Below are 18,380 nucleotides of genomic sequence, written 5' to 3' on the forward strand. Positions count from 1 at the left end.
ATGCATTAAAAGTCAAAACCAGTGGCACACATGCAGAACCGACTAATGGATGTCCTTGGTTCAGAGCGATGGCAACCTGACAGATGATAAATGTGGCATCTGAGAACAGCACAGTAAGTTGATACTTCATTAAAAAAAATATTGGGATCGTCAGGAGTAAAATGCACACAGTTGTTACTTTAAAAAATGCGTGTTCTGAAATTCCAACACCTGGAAATACCTCCTTGGTACTGGTAAGAGACTTCTAGGATTCCTGCTATCCACTAAGGTCCACTCAAGTCTCTTGTACACTACCTTAAATCCTCTAGATAAGATGCACTCATAATTTGCCTTGGCCTATTTACTAAATACAAAATTGCATTAAAAACGTTGGCTCATGAATTCATGGGTGCAGATTAATATTTTAATATTAATATTTGTTTTAAACTTTTTGCATGGTATAATCATGCATGTACATGGATGTGCACATGTGTGCAGGCATGAACACTGGTGGAATCCAGGGCTTAACTTCCAGTATCTTCCTCAGCCATTGTCCTGCTTACCTCAGTCTTCCCTGGCCTTGATGCTGTTTTCAGGTGAAAGGTAGAGTGCCTCCTGCCTCAGGCTTCTTGTCGTAGGGACATGCAACCATACCCAGCTTTTTAATGTGTGTGTTGGGGATCTGAACCCAGGTCCTCATATATGTGCTTTCCCTCTCATCCTGCAGGGGAGGGGAGCTTCTGTGATCCCCTGCTGTCCAGTGAAACCTGCTTTTCTTTCTGAGCTACTCGGAACAGGCTTTTTGTCATCAGCCCTTTATTATGTACTGAAAAATAGACTTAGTTGCTCTGTCCTACATCTATTCTTAGATTTTTATTTAGGGATTTTAGATTTGACATGTATGGATATTTTGCCTGCATGTATGCCTGTACATATATCATGGTTGTGAAGTACCATGTGATGCTGGAAATAAACCCCAGTCCTCAGAAAGATCAACAAGTGAGAACGTTAACTGATGAGCCATCTCTCCACCCCCTGACTCATTTTAAAAGAGAAGAACATTTTCAGAATTACTTTAAATTCTAAAATTTAAGTATATGTGTATGTGTGTGTGTGTAAAAATATGCCAAATAACTATGGAAAGTTGCCCGAGTATGTCAATAAATGAATATCCAAATGAGTTTTGGTTTCAAAATATTTTACTTAAAAATCAGGAGTAATGCTTCATAAAAAATATGTACAAGCTCCTATAATGTGCTCTACCAAGTTTTACTGCAAACTTTAAGTCCAACTTTGAGTAGCTTTCAGCTTTCCCCTCAAAGTGAAACACACATAAACATACTATATACATGAACTTACAAACACAAAGGCATGTGAAAACAGGTCCGCCGTGTCCTGAGAGGCGCTAAGGATGGAGGAGCAGCGGCTGCAGGCAGCAAAGCTAGCAGAGGAAGACGCACAGCTACTAGCCCACCCAGAAAGGAGCTCATAAGCAACAGTACACTCCTTTGACAGTCTTGGTGTTTGTAGAGAACACCCTGTAGCACCCATAGGTTCCTTTAAAAAAAAAAAGGTTTTATTCATTATATATAAGTGCACTGTAGCTGTCTTCAGACACACCAGAAGAGGGCATCTGATCCCATTACAGATAGTTGTGATCCACCATGTGGTTTCTGGAATTTGAACTCAGGACCTCTGGAAGAGCAGTTGGTGCTCTTAACCACTGAGCCATCTCTCCAGCCCCCACAGGTTCCTTATACATGTATCTAAATCATGTTGTATATGGTTAGTATCAGTCAATGCACATATTCTTTCGTGAAATGAAAGCAGACAAATTGCCTAGAGAGTCAGATCCTTTGCCTCTGGCAGGACTCAGGAGGCCTTAGGACAGTTCCTGGGCATCTCCCGTGAGCCTGTACCCAATCAAAGACTCCTTCCCATCACCATCCACAAGCACGTCCACCAGCACATGTGGTTTGTCATAACCAGAGAAAACAGGGGCTTCGAGCCCTGCCATCTTTGTTCCTGAGTTGTTGTTTGGGAGAAATTCAGAGTCAGGTGTGAAGCTGCCTGACACCACGAGGCCACTGTCAGAACCCTCTCTGGAGTGATAGGTGGCAAGGCTGCAAGTGCCTGACTGGTTACTACTTAACAGGGATGAGCTGCTTCTTTGTATCAGAGTTGGAGGGCTGTCCGGGGTCAAGGCAGAAGTGCTTCCTTCAGCAACTGTAGCGTCTGAGTCTTTTGAAAGTTCTTCATGTTCGGTTGCTCCTCCGTGGTCTGGAGCTGTCACTGTGGACAAGCGGTCTTCAGAGATCACTGTCTCATTCTCTAGGACAGCTGGCTGGCAGGATGTGACCAAGTAGTACTTCGATTCAGGTTTTGTCTCCGACGTAGCATTTCTCACCACAGAGAGCTAGGTAGAGAGAACGTGAGTGAAGATAGAAAATTACTGAACGTAAAGGCTGGTAAAAGGGGGTACTAAAAAGAAAACAACATATCTGGGAAAACATAATTTTTTTTTTGCTTAATGTTTTTTATTTTTTAAGACAGGGTCTCATGTAGCCTAGGCTGGTCTTAAAGTTACTATGTAGTAGTAGAAGACCCTCAACTTCTTGGTGACACTCTTTCCTCTACTTCTCAAGTGCTAGAACCTCAGATATGAGCCGCCATGCATGTGTATATACCTATCTATCTATCTATCTATCTATCTATCTATCTATCTATCTATCCATCTATCTATCTATCTATCTATCTATAGCTCTTATTGGCCTGGAACTCGATATGTAAAGCCTCAAACTCACAAAGATCTGCCTGTCTGTTTTCTGAGTGCTGGAACTAAAGATGTGAGCTGCCACACCCAGCTTGTCTTTTTTTTGTGTGTGTGTGTTTTGTGTTTGTGTTTAGGAAATGATTGGTAAGATTACGTAAAAGCTGTGCTGGGCCTGCAGTTTCCTGCTAAGGTGCATTCAGTTACATCTGCATTGCCTCTGCTGTGGGGCGGGGTCATGGACGGCTTATTACAAGGGGCCTCCCACTGGCGAGGAGGACACGTAGATTATGCATGTACCTTAGAGACAGTACATTACAGCCGGTGCCACTGCACCCTGGGAGCACCTTAGACATTACTCTTGTCACGGATGGATCAATGTGCCATCTTTACCTTCAAGCATTCTTTAAATCAGTTCAAGAGACTGAAGTGTGACCACACATAAATGTCAAACATGATAGTTTCGTTTGGGGCCATCTTTTCTTCTAAATGCCAACTGCAATGAAGTATCTGTGTATTGGAAGTGCTGAGGGCTGTGGGCTGGCCCTCCTGCATGCTGCCCCTAGGACTGAAGCTTCATTGCCTCCTGGAGATTCCCAGCTAGCCCAGAGTGCAGCAAGGTCAGTGCCTTTGGCTCTGAACCTACTGTACTCACACGGACTGAGCCACTGCCTTCTGTCTGTTCCCTGGAGGCCTTTAGTTCCTTAGTACACGTCTCAGTTTGCATCCTGTGAATTATCCACAGGTACCTGGTGCATGGCGGTTTTTAGTGAGGAGAACTTCAATAAGGTTAAATAGAATGCTATTTGTCAGGGGACATCGTTTTCTTGAACGACACTGAGTGTTAAGGGGACTGTCAGAAACGGTTCAAATTAACAGGCTAGCATCTATAATTAAATAAATAATTAAGTGGATTACCAAGGACTTAGGTAATGTTATGCTTTTTTTCTTAAATGGATTCTTCTTAATGCACCAACATGCAAATACCAGGATAACCACTGTAAAGAGGATAAGAAGAGCAACAACCAGAATCCAAGCTGAATCTAAAAACAAGAGGAAGAACCACAAGTTAGAAGTCAAGGACTGCCGTTACGCATCACAAGTCTTATCAACATTCTTCAGCAACATCATCAGAACACAGCACACACTGGGCAATGTGCACAGAAACTCAGCGTGTACTGGAGCTGGAGTTCCGATGCTTCCCAGTGCTGCAGAACCTTGAGAAAGAAACCAATCAGTAGTCCCGCCGACCATGACATTCATGCAACACTGCAGGGACCAGCATGGGTAGACACCCCCAGCACTGAAGTCATGGTACTGATGTCTTGGGGATAACCAACGGCCGCTGAACTATAAGGTAACCCTGGCTGAAGAGGAGGGAATTCATGCCTGGCACTGGACAGCTGCCAACTACCCACGTCTGATGAGGCCCTGGAAGCTAGAACAGGCTCTGATACTGCCACTTTCCCAAACCAGTATAATTCCTAACTATCCTAAATACTCACGCTTCCTACACCCACAGACAAGTGTAGCTTTTGCCCCTCATCAAAGAACATGCTTTTTCCAGCAGACATGGACCATCATAAAACAAAAGCCATGACTGTTGGTGATGGGGAGAATGACTGACCAGGAAGTGCTGGGCATTCTGGGCTACACCGCCATGACACAAGGTAGCTGAGATATCTTCTTAAACATCCTCTCCACAGCCCAGAGCAGGGAACTACCAGGGTGACGATTTCCCTCAGTTCCTTTCCTTGGAAGAAATAGATTCTGATGGCATTGCTGATAACGCTTAATTTAGCCCTACCCCTCAGAATTCTTTACCATGACCCACTGATTTTCTTTCTTGGCAGCTTGCATGACACTCATTTCTTTTTCAGCTGCCTTTCATGGTTCCCCTGGAAAGGCATACTTTTTTTCTTTGAAGTCATTTGAATTAAGAAAAAAAATTGCTACTTTTTTTTTTAGCATAGGAAAGATACTATAAAAATATTGAAAAAGGTAAAGATAAACCATATTTTTAAAAAAAATTATAATTCTAAAATTCTTAAGAAGTATTATAAAGCATCATTAAGATTTTAATGAAATATGTAAGACAAGTTGAATATATATTTTAAAATATATATTGTAAGTGCAGTGCAGCACTTGGGTTCTTTAATTTAGAAGGAGGGGAAACCATCGCACTTAACCCAGTCAACACCGAAGGGAAATGTGTAGGGTAAACAGGAAGTAAAATCAGCTTTGAGAGCAAGTAAGTCATAGGGGTTCAACACGGCACATGGGGTGCATCTGCTAAAGCGATCGCCATGGGAACAGCTACTGTGTGAAGAGCAACACAGCACACATACACAATATCATCACCGTGCAGACAAACCCAAGAGGACATCAGAGTGCAAGGAGGGCACTAGGCTGTGCATCACAGTAGGACTCTGGGTAATTGTTTCTTCTAACTCGAAAGACAGGCTACATTTTAACGCACGTGTGTATGGCCGTGCATGTGTGCTCAAGCACACGAGTTGTCATTAGACAACTTGAGGGAGTTGGTTTTTTTCCTTCCACGTGTGTGTCCTGGATCCATCTGAAGACACCAGTCTTGGTGGCCGGTGCCTTCACCCACTGTGACATCTATTCCATGGCCCTGTTCTCATACTTCTTAACGAGTTTCCAAATTACCATTTGAAATAGAGACACTTATGTAGATAATTTTATATATTTGTTGTGTATCTTTTTTCCTGGGGTCAAGAGGGCATCAGCCATTAGTGGCTTCTTAAGTTGTCCCCTGAAGTCCCTTATGTGCCCAAGAAACTCGCTTATTTTTAATTTTGAGCTCTCAGGAAACGGACCTTAGATTTTTTTTTTTTTTTTAAAGAAAAGTAATGTGCCTAAGTTATAAATCAACCTGCTTCTTTTCACACTGCCCTACCTCAGTTAGCACTCAGTCTGGGGGAAGGCAAGAACTTACCTTTTCTGTCTTCATGGAAAAAGGGAATACAGACGACTTTTGACTTTTCTGTTTTAACTTGCCAGTAAGACGACATTCCATCCACTGAGAAACAGTAATTGGAATTCAGTGTGGACACTGGGATGTTTAACTCACACAGGGTTTCATTACAATCCTCCTTTCTGATCTGATGTTCCGTATGTAGGATCTACATGGAAAAACAACATGTCAGTGTTAAAAGGCTGCTGTCCGGGGTGGGCAATACTGGGGTGTGCCTGGCTGAGGTCTTTAAGAGACAGGCCCTCATGGGAAGTTACACCTGGAGAGTACAATGTTCCTCACGGGCTGATGAGCTAAGGCCTCGGTCTTCAGTTGGTAGTGATAATTTTAGGAGGCTATCTAGAGTAAGTCAGCCATCTGTCCTGTCCTGTCCTCTCCTGCCTCCTCTCACTGGAGATATTTCCTTTGCCACACACTGCTGCTGCCATGGCTTCCTGCCCAAGGGTACGCAGTAGGGTGACCATGGACTGAGCCCTCAGAAACTCAAAGTCAAAAATCTTTACTCCTCTATGGTGTTTCTGTCAGATCTCCGGTCAGTGATGAGACAATCCTGAATATACCGGCCCTTAGGTGTACTCATGTCCTTGAGATGTACTGAGAGTTCCCACTCCCCCACCCCACAAGCACACCTCTCCCGTCTTTGCCCTGGCTTGAGATGAAATCTCTTGTGATAATGGTATACTGCTTGCAGTGCAAGCCTTGGTCACGAGTTTGGTGCCAGCAGAACAAGAGAGAAAGTGTGGCTTGTACAAGTCCCGCTGCGATGCTGTCTGCTGTCCCCAGAGCTGAGAAGATGCAGACATCACACTCTGTCTCTAAAACTGAGCTAAATACACTTTCCCACGCTGTCAGTCTGCGTTTGCTCGGGTGACTTAGGGATGACTAACACGTGTGTTACGTGTCCATTTAGCATGCCTCGCCGTCTAGCATAGCGAGGGGGAGAAAATGGAAGAGCAAGTCAGGAGCGCTGCGTGAGGAACCCTAAAAGAAGAAGAGAACCAATTGGACCCCAACACATGAGGTAGCCTGCTGAGTGTGGAATGAATACAAAGAGGAGGTGACAAGCCCTGAATCTGAAGGTCACATGGAAATGGTAAAGGGCATTCTGGGAAAGTGCATGTTACTTCCAATGAGCCACGGGCAGGCAGCATTTCGGGAGAAAACAGCAGTGAACCTCTCCAATGCCTGCTCTGTCTCCCTCTGCCCCCTGTACCCCTCTCTCCAAACCTACTGGCCCTGTGTTGCTGTCCCCATAGGCCAACCGTACCTTTGTCTTTCCTAGGTCCTATGCTTCAAATGATGTCCCTAGGTATGGTTGCAGGGATCAGCTTCTAGCCCAGCACTGACTCCAGTTACCAGCTTTCCTCCACTGAAGGCTGCTATTCCATCCCCGTAGGCTGCCCACACCCTTTTCTGTGGTGCTGGGATTACTGAGTTCTGTCTGTACTGTTCACTTCTGTAGTTCTGGGTACGTAGAAGGCACATAGTATGGACTTAGTAAATATTATATAAATAAATGGCAAGGTGCAGAAGGGAGGGAGCACAGTCTGAGTCAGTGTGGACTCCACACTGCCACAAAGTAAGAAAGTCATGGCACTGTAGCTGTACTATGATCACAGCTGTATATCTTACATTCTGCATCTTATTAGGGAGGGAAAAGAAAAATCCTAAGATGATATTCGTCTTACTAGGACAGAAAATGTATACAGAGGTATACAGAGAGGGTAATGTTCTAGAGACGGCCCTGTGACCAAACAGGTAAAGAGAAAATGTAAATGCATTCATCTGGCCCGTGTTGTCCCTTCAGAAATATTGATGCAGCTTTTCTCAGAATCTATGACACACGAGCCTTATCTACAAACACGTGAGCCGTCTACCCTCCTTAGTTTACGAGAATGACTTGCATGGCTACAGAACAACCCTATTTTAAGAAAGATGGGAGGGAGATACTCACCTCCCCACTCCGGTTATGCTCCATACGCACAGTGTAGTCGAATGTGTGACAGGTACTTGCGTCACCAAACATGGTCCCGTGACTTTCTCCATCTACAACGACCTCGGGGTGAAATACGTGGACAATGAGCTGATCTTCCTTCCTTCCGATGTTCAGGCTAGGTGGTCCAACTTTTCCTGGGGAGGACGAGAAAGTGTCATTCCTCCCAAGCATCGCTACTGAATCTAAACAAGTCCAAGCATCTCCAAGGAATACAACATTTAGTCAATCTCAGACAAGAAGCTCTCTTACCTAAACTCTGCCTTGGTGATCGAATTTCCCTCTGACTTTGTCTTTAGGAAAGTACAATTCCTGATAAATGATTTTAGAAGAAGAAAGGCTGGACTGGTTGTATAGGCCTATAATCCCTGCTATTGGGGGTAGAGCGGAAGAGCAGCTGAAGACTGTTTGAAGCCAGCCTCGGCAAATTAGTGCTGAAATACAAACAGCAGACTGGAGTAGCTCAGTGGCAGAGCACTTGCCTAGCACTGTGAGGCCCAGGGTTCATCCTCAACACCCAACCACCACATAAGCATACAAAACAGACACCCTACTGAATACCTTCTCCTTCATTTTCCTTTCTTGTGGCTTAAGAAAAACTGTTTTCTAAAAACTGCTTCTGAAAAGGTCTTTTTATCTATCCATCTATCTATCTATCTGTCTGTCTGTCTGTCTATCTATCTATCTTTCTGTCTGTCTGTCTATCTATCTATCTATCTATCTATCTATCTGTCTGTCTGTCTGTCTGTCTATCTTTCTGTCTATCTATCTATCTTTCTGTCTATCTATCTATCTATCTATCTATCTATCTATCTATCTATCTATCTGTATGATTATTTCTGCCTTCATATGTGTCTACACACCATGCACATGTCTGGTGCCTATGGAGGGCAGAAGAAGGTTTTAGGTTCCCTGGACCTGAAGTTACAGATGACTGCGAGCTGCCATGTAGGTGCTGGGATTTGAACCAGGTCCTCTGCAAGAAAAGCCACTGGTCATAACCACTGAGACATCTGTATAGTTCCTAGAAAGGTATTTAGTTATCTTCCTCACTGAAACCCAGTGTCTTTTAACAGCCATGGATGTCTGGCAGGGTGGGTCCATAAAAGTTTGCTAATGGCTCACTTCTCTACTGTGAAAATCACATCTACAGACTCAAGTAGTCTGTACACAGTCCCTGTGTCTCTGGTGTGTGGGGTTGTTTGGTGAACACTGGTGTAAGCTTCCCATATGCATTGCGCACATACTCTCTTCCACCCAGGTCTGCTGTTGACTCCTTAGTGTATCCCTGGCACACTTTCCAAGACACAGATGAATCCAGAGAATAAAAATACCTAAAGCAAGTAAAGGAAGGGCTGGTGGAAAAGGCCTGGGTACACCAAAACAGCTGGGGTAGAGCCAAGGTACCCTACAGGCATGAAACATGGAAGCGAGCAGTCAGAGGGTAAGCTAGGAAGGTGCCATCTGGGCACAGGCTAAGATGCCCCACCAGAGAGCAAAACTGACACTGGATATTCAGGAAGTAAGGGCCGAGACTAGTGAATTATAGGGTAGGATGCTGGACAGGCAAAGAGTGGAGAACTTAGACTCAGAGACATGAAAGAACTCTACACTTACGTTTCTCCTCTGACAGCCTAATCTTCCCTACCTGAGCCTCCTGACTGCTCCCTTACAGGTATGGGCCCCAGAGCCGGCTTAAACTCTAAATGTGTTAATGTCTTACGCTGGTGTTTATGCTTCCAAGGTCTCAGAGAAAGACACTGGCCCCTTAAATTCTGTCATATGCTATTAGACACTTGTTGCAACTAACTATCAACAAAAGCAACCCCATGCAGAAGCCTAAGTTCTTGAAGATTAAAATGTATCCACTTAGGTGCTAGAGAGATGGCTCAGTGGTTAAGAGCAATGGCTGTTCTTCCAGTGGACCCAGGTTTGGTTGCCAGCACCCACATGGCTGTTGGTAACTACCAGTAATGGCAGTCGCAGGGGATCCAATGGCCTCTGAGGGCACTGAAAGAATGTGGTGCTCAGACATACATGCAGACAAAGCACCCATACTTAAAAGTTACCTGAGTATACAATCTGCTTACCATTTCGGCACATAAGAAACTCTTGTGACACTGCATAGATGGTTTCTCTTTGTCCAACCATAGCTTTAACCCTGGCCCAGGCAGATGTATAAGGATACATAATTTGTTCATAGATATTACAACAATGATCAGAGATGTTGGTGCAGGAGTCAGTCCACTTATCCCTAAAATGAAATGGAAGAGACACATGCTAACTCATATTACCATACAAACTTTGGCTGTTCACCAATGCTTTGACTTTTATCCAGTCAGCTGTTTTGAAGGGCTGAATTAAAATAGGGCCAAGAAGCCAGATGAAAGAAAGAGACCATATTCTTGAGGTACATTTCCAGCATCTAAAATTGGCTCTAAAATCTAAGCACCAGAGAAGAGGTAATGCTACCTCATGAAAAGTGGCTTGTTTCATGTATGAAATTCATTATTCAAAATATCATACAGACTAGGAAAACAGCTAAATGATAAATGTTATAGGTCATGTGTACAAAGCCCTGGGCTCACTGCTTACAAAAATTAAATAAAAAATGGATCAAACAACATTAAAATTGTTACTTTCAGGCTGTATATAGATACAGTATATACAGCCCAACTCCTACCCCTGAAATGTGTGTGTGTATAAGCTTTTCAAGATCTGAAAAAGCCAAGAAATATGAAATATTCCTATCCTAAGCATTTGAGGTGTGCTTAACCCTTGCTGTAAATTCCTTATAAGAGACAGGATTCATATAATATATTTCACACTTAAATTTTAAACTCTGCTAAAAAAAAAAAAAAAAAAAGAAAGAAAGAAAAGAAAAAGAAAAAGAAAATCATTATGGGTCTTGTTAATCAAGATGTGATTCAATTACAAAAATCAAAAATCAAACCCACTACAAAGTTTTTCACTGCAGTCAGCTTTTGTTTTGTTTTCTTTGTAAAATTATCTTTCTAGTAATAAATGTACAGGTATTACAGGAAGATAACACCTGGGGTATAAACTTCATTATCGATTAATGAAAATATTATGTTCTTATTGATACTGTTGCTTTACTGTCCCACTTTCTGGCCAGCAGCAGCCTACTTCAAGATGCCTGTTGGATCCCTTTGGCAGGTCCCCAGTATCTGTCAGCCACATGAGAGACTTTCCAATTACCTTTCCCTTCTCTTTGCAGATGGGTGTGTTCTTGGACACAGAATGCTTATTTATTTGAACGAGTTGGACCTCAGCCCAACAAAGACAGAACAAAAATCCTTCAAACCAAACAAACTAAATTCCCTGAAACCTCCACAAAAATCTTCATTTTGTTTCTTGGCTTAACTCTGGAATCAGGATTTCGAAAAGGAAAGCATGAAGTTCTTCCTATTGTTTCCCACAACATCATTATTCATTTCTGCAAGAAACTGATCTAACACACTGGCTTCAGGGTTTTCACTTTTGGTGCTGTTTACAAACTAAGACAATACCATCGGCTTATCTCATTCATTTCTTCCCCAAAGGAGCACACTGCATGCGTCTTATGTCTTACAGAACTTAATTTTTATTTCTATTTACAACAAGGTCTGGAAATCACTCACATTTAGCTCCCTAGAAACCCCCTCATATCCTACAAAGCTATTGTGGTAATCCATTTTCGTAGCAGCCATGTGCTCAAGCTCCTGTTCAGTCTCAAGCTGTATTTTTATTGCAGCGTATCTTACAGGCAAGTTCCTAATGTGGAATCAACAGTTCTAAAGGAAACACTGGCCGGAGAGACAGTTCAGTCAGTCCAGTGCTTGCTATGCAAAGCATGAGGCCTGAGTTCAATCCACAGAACCACATAAAACGAACAACAAAACAACCCCCCACCAGTTTGGTGGTGCATGCTCATGGTCCCAACACTAGTAAAGCAAAGACAGATCCCTGGGGCTTGTTGGCCAGTCTCCCTAGCCTGCTTGGCAATCTTCAGGCAAAATGGTGCCTGAGGAATCCATTTGAGGTTATTCCCACCTTCCACATGTATGTGCATGTACATATATACGCTCCTGCATACACATGAACATGCACTCACACACACAACAAATGCAACATCGGAGCTGGGGGTATGGCACAGCGGTAGACAGTGGTGGGGTGACTTGCCTAGCATTCATGTCCCAACCAGGATGTCAGTTATTCACTTGCAGATCTCTCCTTGCCAAGTAGGGTGACAGTTACCCAGGGAGGTCTTGGGCACTTACACTTTATTTGGCCCCTATTCAAAATGGAAGCTTTATTCAAAATGGCTTCAGTTTGGTTCCTTCTTACACAAGACACTGCTAAACTACTGTCAGGGTGGTGTTTGCCCACACTGCCATCACCTACAACACATGTATCTATTCCTTGGTAACAATGAATAAATCTTAGTTTACACTAAGAGACAAGGGAGACATCCTTAGTAGTCATTCTACTTCATGACTGAAGAGAACTAAGTGCGAATCCTTAGCATCTTTGTGACATCTGCAGACAGTTGATAAAGTCTGGTGTGTGGGAAGCAGGGATGACGAGATGGGCAAGGATTCAGATTAAAGCAGAACGGAAGTAATAAATGAGCAATACTTACAGATACATCTTTACCTGTACAGTAAAAAGAGGGGTCCGTGACATGCTCGGGTATTTCCAGCAGACAACAGGGTTCAAGTTATAAGACTTAATTAGAACACTCGTTGGTACAGGCACTGTAAGAGATTCAAAAACAAAATGGACCACGGTAAGAAACTAACATCAACAACAGAAAACCTTACGTGATGATGCTAGACAGACATACATGTTAGACAAACAGACATGGGCATAGAAGAGGAAGTCAGTAGAGCAGGTGATGAATTGTTTCAATCAAAGCTAACTTACAGATTGTGTTTTTATTGAAAACATACAGGAGGGTTCTGATTCACTTTGAATTATGTAGACCCCGTCAGGATATGAGCTGTGGTGGTTAATCTCTACTGTCCTCTTATATTTAGAGTCACCCAGGAAAGGCACCGCTGCATGTGTCTGTGAGGGTACTTGCTGGAAAAGTTTACCTGACAAGGGAAGACCCAACCGGATGCAGGAGGCACCACTCAAAGGCAGCTGTTGTCTACCTATGGGTCGTAACCCCTGTGGCAACCCTCAATCTCCAAAACTAGTTACACTGTGATTTATGACAATCGTAAAATTACAGTTATGAAGTAGCAAAGAATATAAAATACTTTAATGGCCAGGGTCACCACAACATGAGAAACTGTACTAAAGGGTCGTAGCATTAGGAAGATCAAGAGTCACCACTTTAAGGAGTCTTTAAGAAGAAATGAGTCAAGAGAGAGAGCGAGAATCATCCCCATGCTCCTGACTGTGAGCTTAGAGTAACAAGCCGACTCCTACTCTCCTCTGCCGTACCTTCATGACTATGATAAATCTCACCCCGTAGACTGTGAGCCAAGACATGACCTTCCTTCCGTATGGTACACCTGCTGAGGAGAGCCCACAGGGAGTGGAAACAGCCCAAGAGAAGTGTGTTACAGTCAACAAAGCTGAAAGGAGTCAGAGATCTGAACAGCACATGGACATGCAGAGTTTGGAGTGTACCCTGCTGGGCTCAGTCTTGCTTTGACCCAGTAAAACCCTCACTATGCTCTTTCCTCCCATTTGGGATGGTAATGTATATCCTGGGCCATTATATGCTGGACATATATGATCTGCTTTTTCAGTCCGATTCACGGGGGGTTTACAGTAAAGAGGTTGCCACGAATATCAGAAGTCTGAACTTTTAAGCAGGGTGGAGGTTGTTACAGACTAATGGGGACCTCTGAAGTTGGACTGGAACATTTCTTCTGCATTATGGGGCCCAAGGAGTGGTGGTTTGAATAGGAATGGTCTCCGTAGAATCCTGAGTTTGTATGCCTGCCCCATAGAGAATGGCACTATTTGGAGGAGTGTCCTTGTTAGAATAGGTGATGGAGAAAGTGTGTCACTGTGGGGACAGGTTCTGAGGTCTCAGGTACTTGAGCTAGGCCTTGTGTGGCATTCACTTCCGCTGCCTGTGGATCAAGATACAGAACTCTCAGAGTCTTCTCGGGCACCATGTTGGCCTGCAGGCTGCTGTGCTTCCCACGGTGAAGATAATAATAGACTAAACCTCTGAAACTGTAAAGCAGCCCCAGTTAAAAACAAAACAAGAAAAACCCATGTGAATTGTAGGAAAATGAGTGTTTGCTCTTGAGAAAAGTTTTAAAATTCTTATATTGATCTAGCTGATTTTTTTAAAGCCAATGCACATCTTCACAGATAAGTAAAATAATTTAATATTTAAAACTATTTGTTAAAGTAACGGTATATATGTTACGTGATAAAAATTCGCTATATCAACCTGTCCAGAGTGCATCTCAGATGATACCCACATTGAGGATGTCCTCATTCTACAAATGAGAGACAATTTTGGTACCTATTGTATCAAGGAGAAAACAAAGCTTTAGGGAAGGGAGGCAAAGATGAAGGTGTATAATGTTTTGTTCATTTTATTAAACAGCATTGCTATTGTTTAATGAAACAAGGGGCGTAACCTCAACATAAAGTGAGGGTGGGAATAACCGTTTCCTGATAATTTCACAAACATCTACTTCATGCAATAATGCTCCATTTTAAGACTCCATCAGAACTGTATACAGGCAGTGAGAAAATGGAGTGATGAACAACAGTGGGTCACTTCTGTAACTTGGACAGGAAAAAATGGAGACTGTGCACTTTGATTATGAATCCCTAGGACATCTAAAATAAAGTTCTCCTTTAACAAGAAAACTGCGCATAAACCAAGTCCTTACTCCAAAGAAGTCACTTGGTCCTAACCAAACTCTCATTCTCATTATCCATCGCACACTTGTGACGCCACCATGTGTTGCTCATCTAGTTTGTAAAATTTTGCACTATTGCTCAATTTTGGATACCAGCTTTTCAAAACCCTCGTGTGTTTACAACCTCTTAGGGGTTTTGTTGTTGCTGTTGTTTAGTTTAGAATCAAAATGTCATCCTTCCAAATCCGTAGAGACTGAGGATCAGAAGGTTACGCTTTAATCTGAACTTTAAGCAAAAGGAATTGGTGTACTGGCCTGGGGCTCTCATCCCAGCATCCAGAAAGCTGAGCCAGGGAGCTCAGTTTGAAGCAAGCGTGGGCTACACAATGAGATGCTACCTCAAGACGAAACACACACACAAAACCAGCAGAGGGGAGACAACCAATTCTAAAGCAAATGCACTCAAAAATCTACAGAATGTATTATAAAGTGCTAGGGTCCAATACAGAAGGGCACAGGTGTTACCACAGGGGAGCAAACCATGAGGTCACACACAGAGGAGGAACCAAAGTAGAAGGAAGGAAGGAAGTACCTGGCACTGGTTTATGGCTCTGTCCTGGGTCAGACAGGTGTGTTCTTCTTTCCACCCACACACCCAGTCAAAGTCCAACTGACCCACCTCAACACTCCTGCTGGATTTCCCCTCTCTTCCATTACTCAGCCATCTCTCATGGGATCTTCTGACACTTGAGGTTCCTAATGGGCTTTCTCCCTCAAACTTTATATGGTGCCTGGTGTTTCTAAACAGCATCATCAACCTTGCACATCATCCGGTGACACCAGGCATGGTGGACACATTATATTCTTGGCCCGGGCCCTGAACTTCTTTCAGGAACAGTGAGTGTGCTTCTCCTCCTGAGAACTCCCCCACACCGACCCCAATGTCCTTCCCACTTAGTTGGCAGCCAACCAAGCTAGGGAAATGAGCCTCCCTCTGGGATTTTGTTGTGATAGAAGTTGCAAGAATTTTAAATCCCCAAGGTACCAGCACATACCATTCCTGCCAAGCAGGGAATCTGTCAGGAACCAGATCACTGGAAATAAAAAAATGTTGCATGGTAGCTACCTCCTCCTCCTCCTCTTCTGCCCTCTCCTCCTCCTCTTCTTTTCCCTCCTCCCTTCTTCAGTTTTGTTTGTTTATTTATTTGTTTAACATGGGGTTTCCCCTGTGAAGGCATGTCTGTCTTGGAACTCACTCTCAGACCAGGCTGGCCTCAAACTCAGAGACCCACTGCCTCTGAATCCCAAGTACTAGGATTAAAGGTGTGCCCACCACTGCCCATCAGTAGTAGCCTTCTTGTGTTACAACTTCCTGAAGCCAAGCTGATAGCTCTCATTTTTTGAGTAGTCTCTGAGGCAACAGCCATCTGTTTCGGGTTAAGCCAGCTAAAGCCATGTGTCCATCCCTTGCTGTTATACATAAGAATTCCAGTTGTTTCCTATCTCTCTCCTGTCACACAGTCATAAAGCTCTCGCACTAGCTGAACATACACACGCCCCCCCTAACCCTAACCCTAACTCTGCAAGCATATGCTCTCTGAGCCTTTGGTTCTAAGCCTGGGCTACATTTCTCTGAGAAATCTTCCCAGAGTCTCCTGGATGGGGTTTGGTACCCCATCTTGATTTCCAGCAGCCTGAAAGTAAATTCTGTCTCTTTTCACAATGAACTTCAATGGCCCATAGGGTCAGGCAACTCCCCTGGGTAATGGCCGGTGGTGGGATGGTTAGGAATTTCTCTATCACTTGGGCAGCCCTATGTGCCTCACCATGAATGCAGATACCAGCGGCACCTTCAGTAGAGGTGGCTGTGTAAATAGATCTGTGCACTCAATTAGTCATAACTGTAGTTTGTCTTTCTAGCCCTTGGTACCATGTCTACCCTAAGAGATGACTAAGGATTTGTTTGCTTGATTTTTTTTATACATGCATCCTATATTTAATTAAAAATTTTTGATTACTAAAGTATAAGATTTTAATAAGGCATTTTCATACATACTGTATACATAGCATTACTGCTTCAAATTCACCCCCAGTTGGTTCTGCCTCTTTGTTTCCGGTCACCTGCCTCCCCCAAGAGTCCTGTCTTCTGCATTAATGTCAGCTTTATTACCCTGCTTTTGACTTGTTTTAAACCCTACTTCCTCAAGATCTCTTCCTTCCCTCTCATAGTCTCCTACACAGACACACATATCTGGGGTCAATTAATCATAAGAAAACATGGCATTTGTCTTTCTGAGTCCTGCAGTAATAGTAAAATACTACTTTACTATTTACAAATCCATTGTTCTGCAATTATGATCTCGTTTTTCTCTATCTCTAAGTGGAATTTCAGTTTGTACATATCTGACATCTAAGTAGTTATTTCCTAGCTACTGTGAATGGTCGTTTGCTTGACCTTTGAAGACCAAGACAAGGCAAGGCAGAATAGTAATTTGCACACTTACCAGGAGCTCACCTGAGAGATAAAGAGTTCTCCCCACGCCTTCCTTCCAGTCGCTTAGAGACTGGGAGGGAGTGCACAGAAAGTTTTACTGTTGTCTCTAGAGCTCCAATCAAGAACTATCTCTAGTATATATGCCCCGGGAAGTGTCAGTAAGCCGATAAAATCAAAGGCTCCGAGGAATTACGCTATGAGAAGACCCCTTGGATCTCAACACTATCATATCTAAACGCCAGACTAATAAATCAGAATCCGTATCCCTTCTCTCCCTCAAAAGGATTTGACCAGCCCGAAAATGAAGTCTGTAAGCAGCGAGTTGTACACACGATGTCAAACGCTGCCATGGACACTAGCTGTAAAACAAACCACAGATTTGTGTGGTGTTGGCGAAAGCGGTGTGTAAACCGCGGGGAACCCGGCGCCCCCGCGGTTCCAGGACTCCGGGCTTCGTGCCCAAGGCGGCGCAAGACTTGCCCAGGGCGGCGCTGCAGCACCGCAGGGACTTCCCAGCCAGCCCAGCGCCTCCGGCCTGGTCTCCCTCCCGTCCAGCCCGCAGCAGACTCGGAGAGATTACCCAAGGGCGGCTCAGGATCCTCGGTGCTCATCAAAGCTCCACTCCCGGCCTCGGCAGACAGCATCAGTACCACCAGCAGAATCATCCTGCCAGCTGCAGCCTGCCGGCCCCTTCCTGAGCAAAGGACACCGCTGACAGGGTACCCCGTTGCCGGTGGCCCGGCCTGGCGTCACGTCCGCCGCAGACTCCGCACCCAAAACTGCAAGCCGCCTGCCTGGCGAGATGGGCGGGGCCAAAGGGTCGTGGGAGGCGTGGCCTCAGGGGGCCGAGCCTCACAGGGTAAAGGATGAAGATTGCTGGTAAGGGGCGGGGTCTGGGCAGAGAGGCGGAACCAATACTCAATGTCTTAGTGTTTATTGGGGAGTGGGGGTGGGACTAGAGGCGGGGTCTGCACGAGGAGGCGGGTCCTGGCGGGTCTAATGTGGATTAGGACAATGGGAATAGGCGCGGTCTGGATAGGGGGGGCAGGGTTAGAGCACTGCGAGAGCGGAGAGGTTACATTTACCTTGGAGGAGGGGTGGACTAGCCTGAGGCTTGAAACTGTGGGCTCCATCTCTGCATTTAGGACCTGGAGTACCAGAGAAACTCTGACCCGAACGTTACTTTTTTTTTTTTTTCAGCTTGACAGTACCTTCCTTCCGCTGTTCCTCTTTCTGTTTATTGCAGCCTCAGTTCACAGCCAGACACCATGTTTATCTCGTCCGTCAGCACGAGGCAT

At 44.3% G+C, this 18,380-nt stretch overlaps 1 protein-coding gene across 1 annotated transcript; it reads right to left on the reverse strand.

Moving 5' to 3' along the window:
- Nucleotides 1-1,533: 1,533 nt before the first annotated feature.
- Nucleotides 1,534-17,856, reverse strand: IFNGR1 (interferon gamma receptor 1). The gene is made up of 7 exons (XM_080941608.1): nt 17,663-17,856; nt 12,386-12,500; nt 9,834-9,997; nt 7,705-7,880; nt 5,712-5,898; nt 3,668-3,792; nt 1,534-2,395 (listed from the first exon to the last, which is right to left on the reverse strand). The coding sequence occupies exons 1-7, from the start codon at nt 17,745-17,747 to the stop codon at nt 1,862-1,864; spliced, it is 1,386 nt and encodes a 461-aa protein (XP_080797734.1). The 5' UTR covers nt 17,748-17,856; the 3' UTR covers nt 1,534-1,861.
- Nucleotides 17,857-18,380: the final 524 nt, after the last annotated feature.

The sequence above is a fragment of the Micromys minutus genome, assembly GCF_963924665.1.
Source record: "Micromys minutus genome assembly, chromosome: 30".
NCBI classification, from domain to species: domain Eukaryota; kingdom Metazoa; phylum Chordata; class Mammalia; order Rodentia; family Muridae; genus Micromys; species Micromys minutus.

Excerpts from the sequence above, each read along its gene's own strand:
- IFNGR1 (XM_080941608.1), bottom strand. The coding sequence starts at position 17,747 with ATGATTCTGCTGGTGGTACTGATGCTGTCTGCCGAGGCCGGGAGTGGA. Across the intron at positions 5,899-7,704 it reads AGCATAACCGGAGTGGGGAG|ATCCTACATACGGAACATCA; the intron begins GTGAGTATCTCC and ends TTTTCCATGTAG. Across the intron at positions 2,396-3,667 it reads TAACATTACCTAAGTCCTTG|CTCTCTGTGGTGAGAAATGC; the intron begins GTAATCCACTTA and ends CTCTCTACCTAG.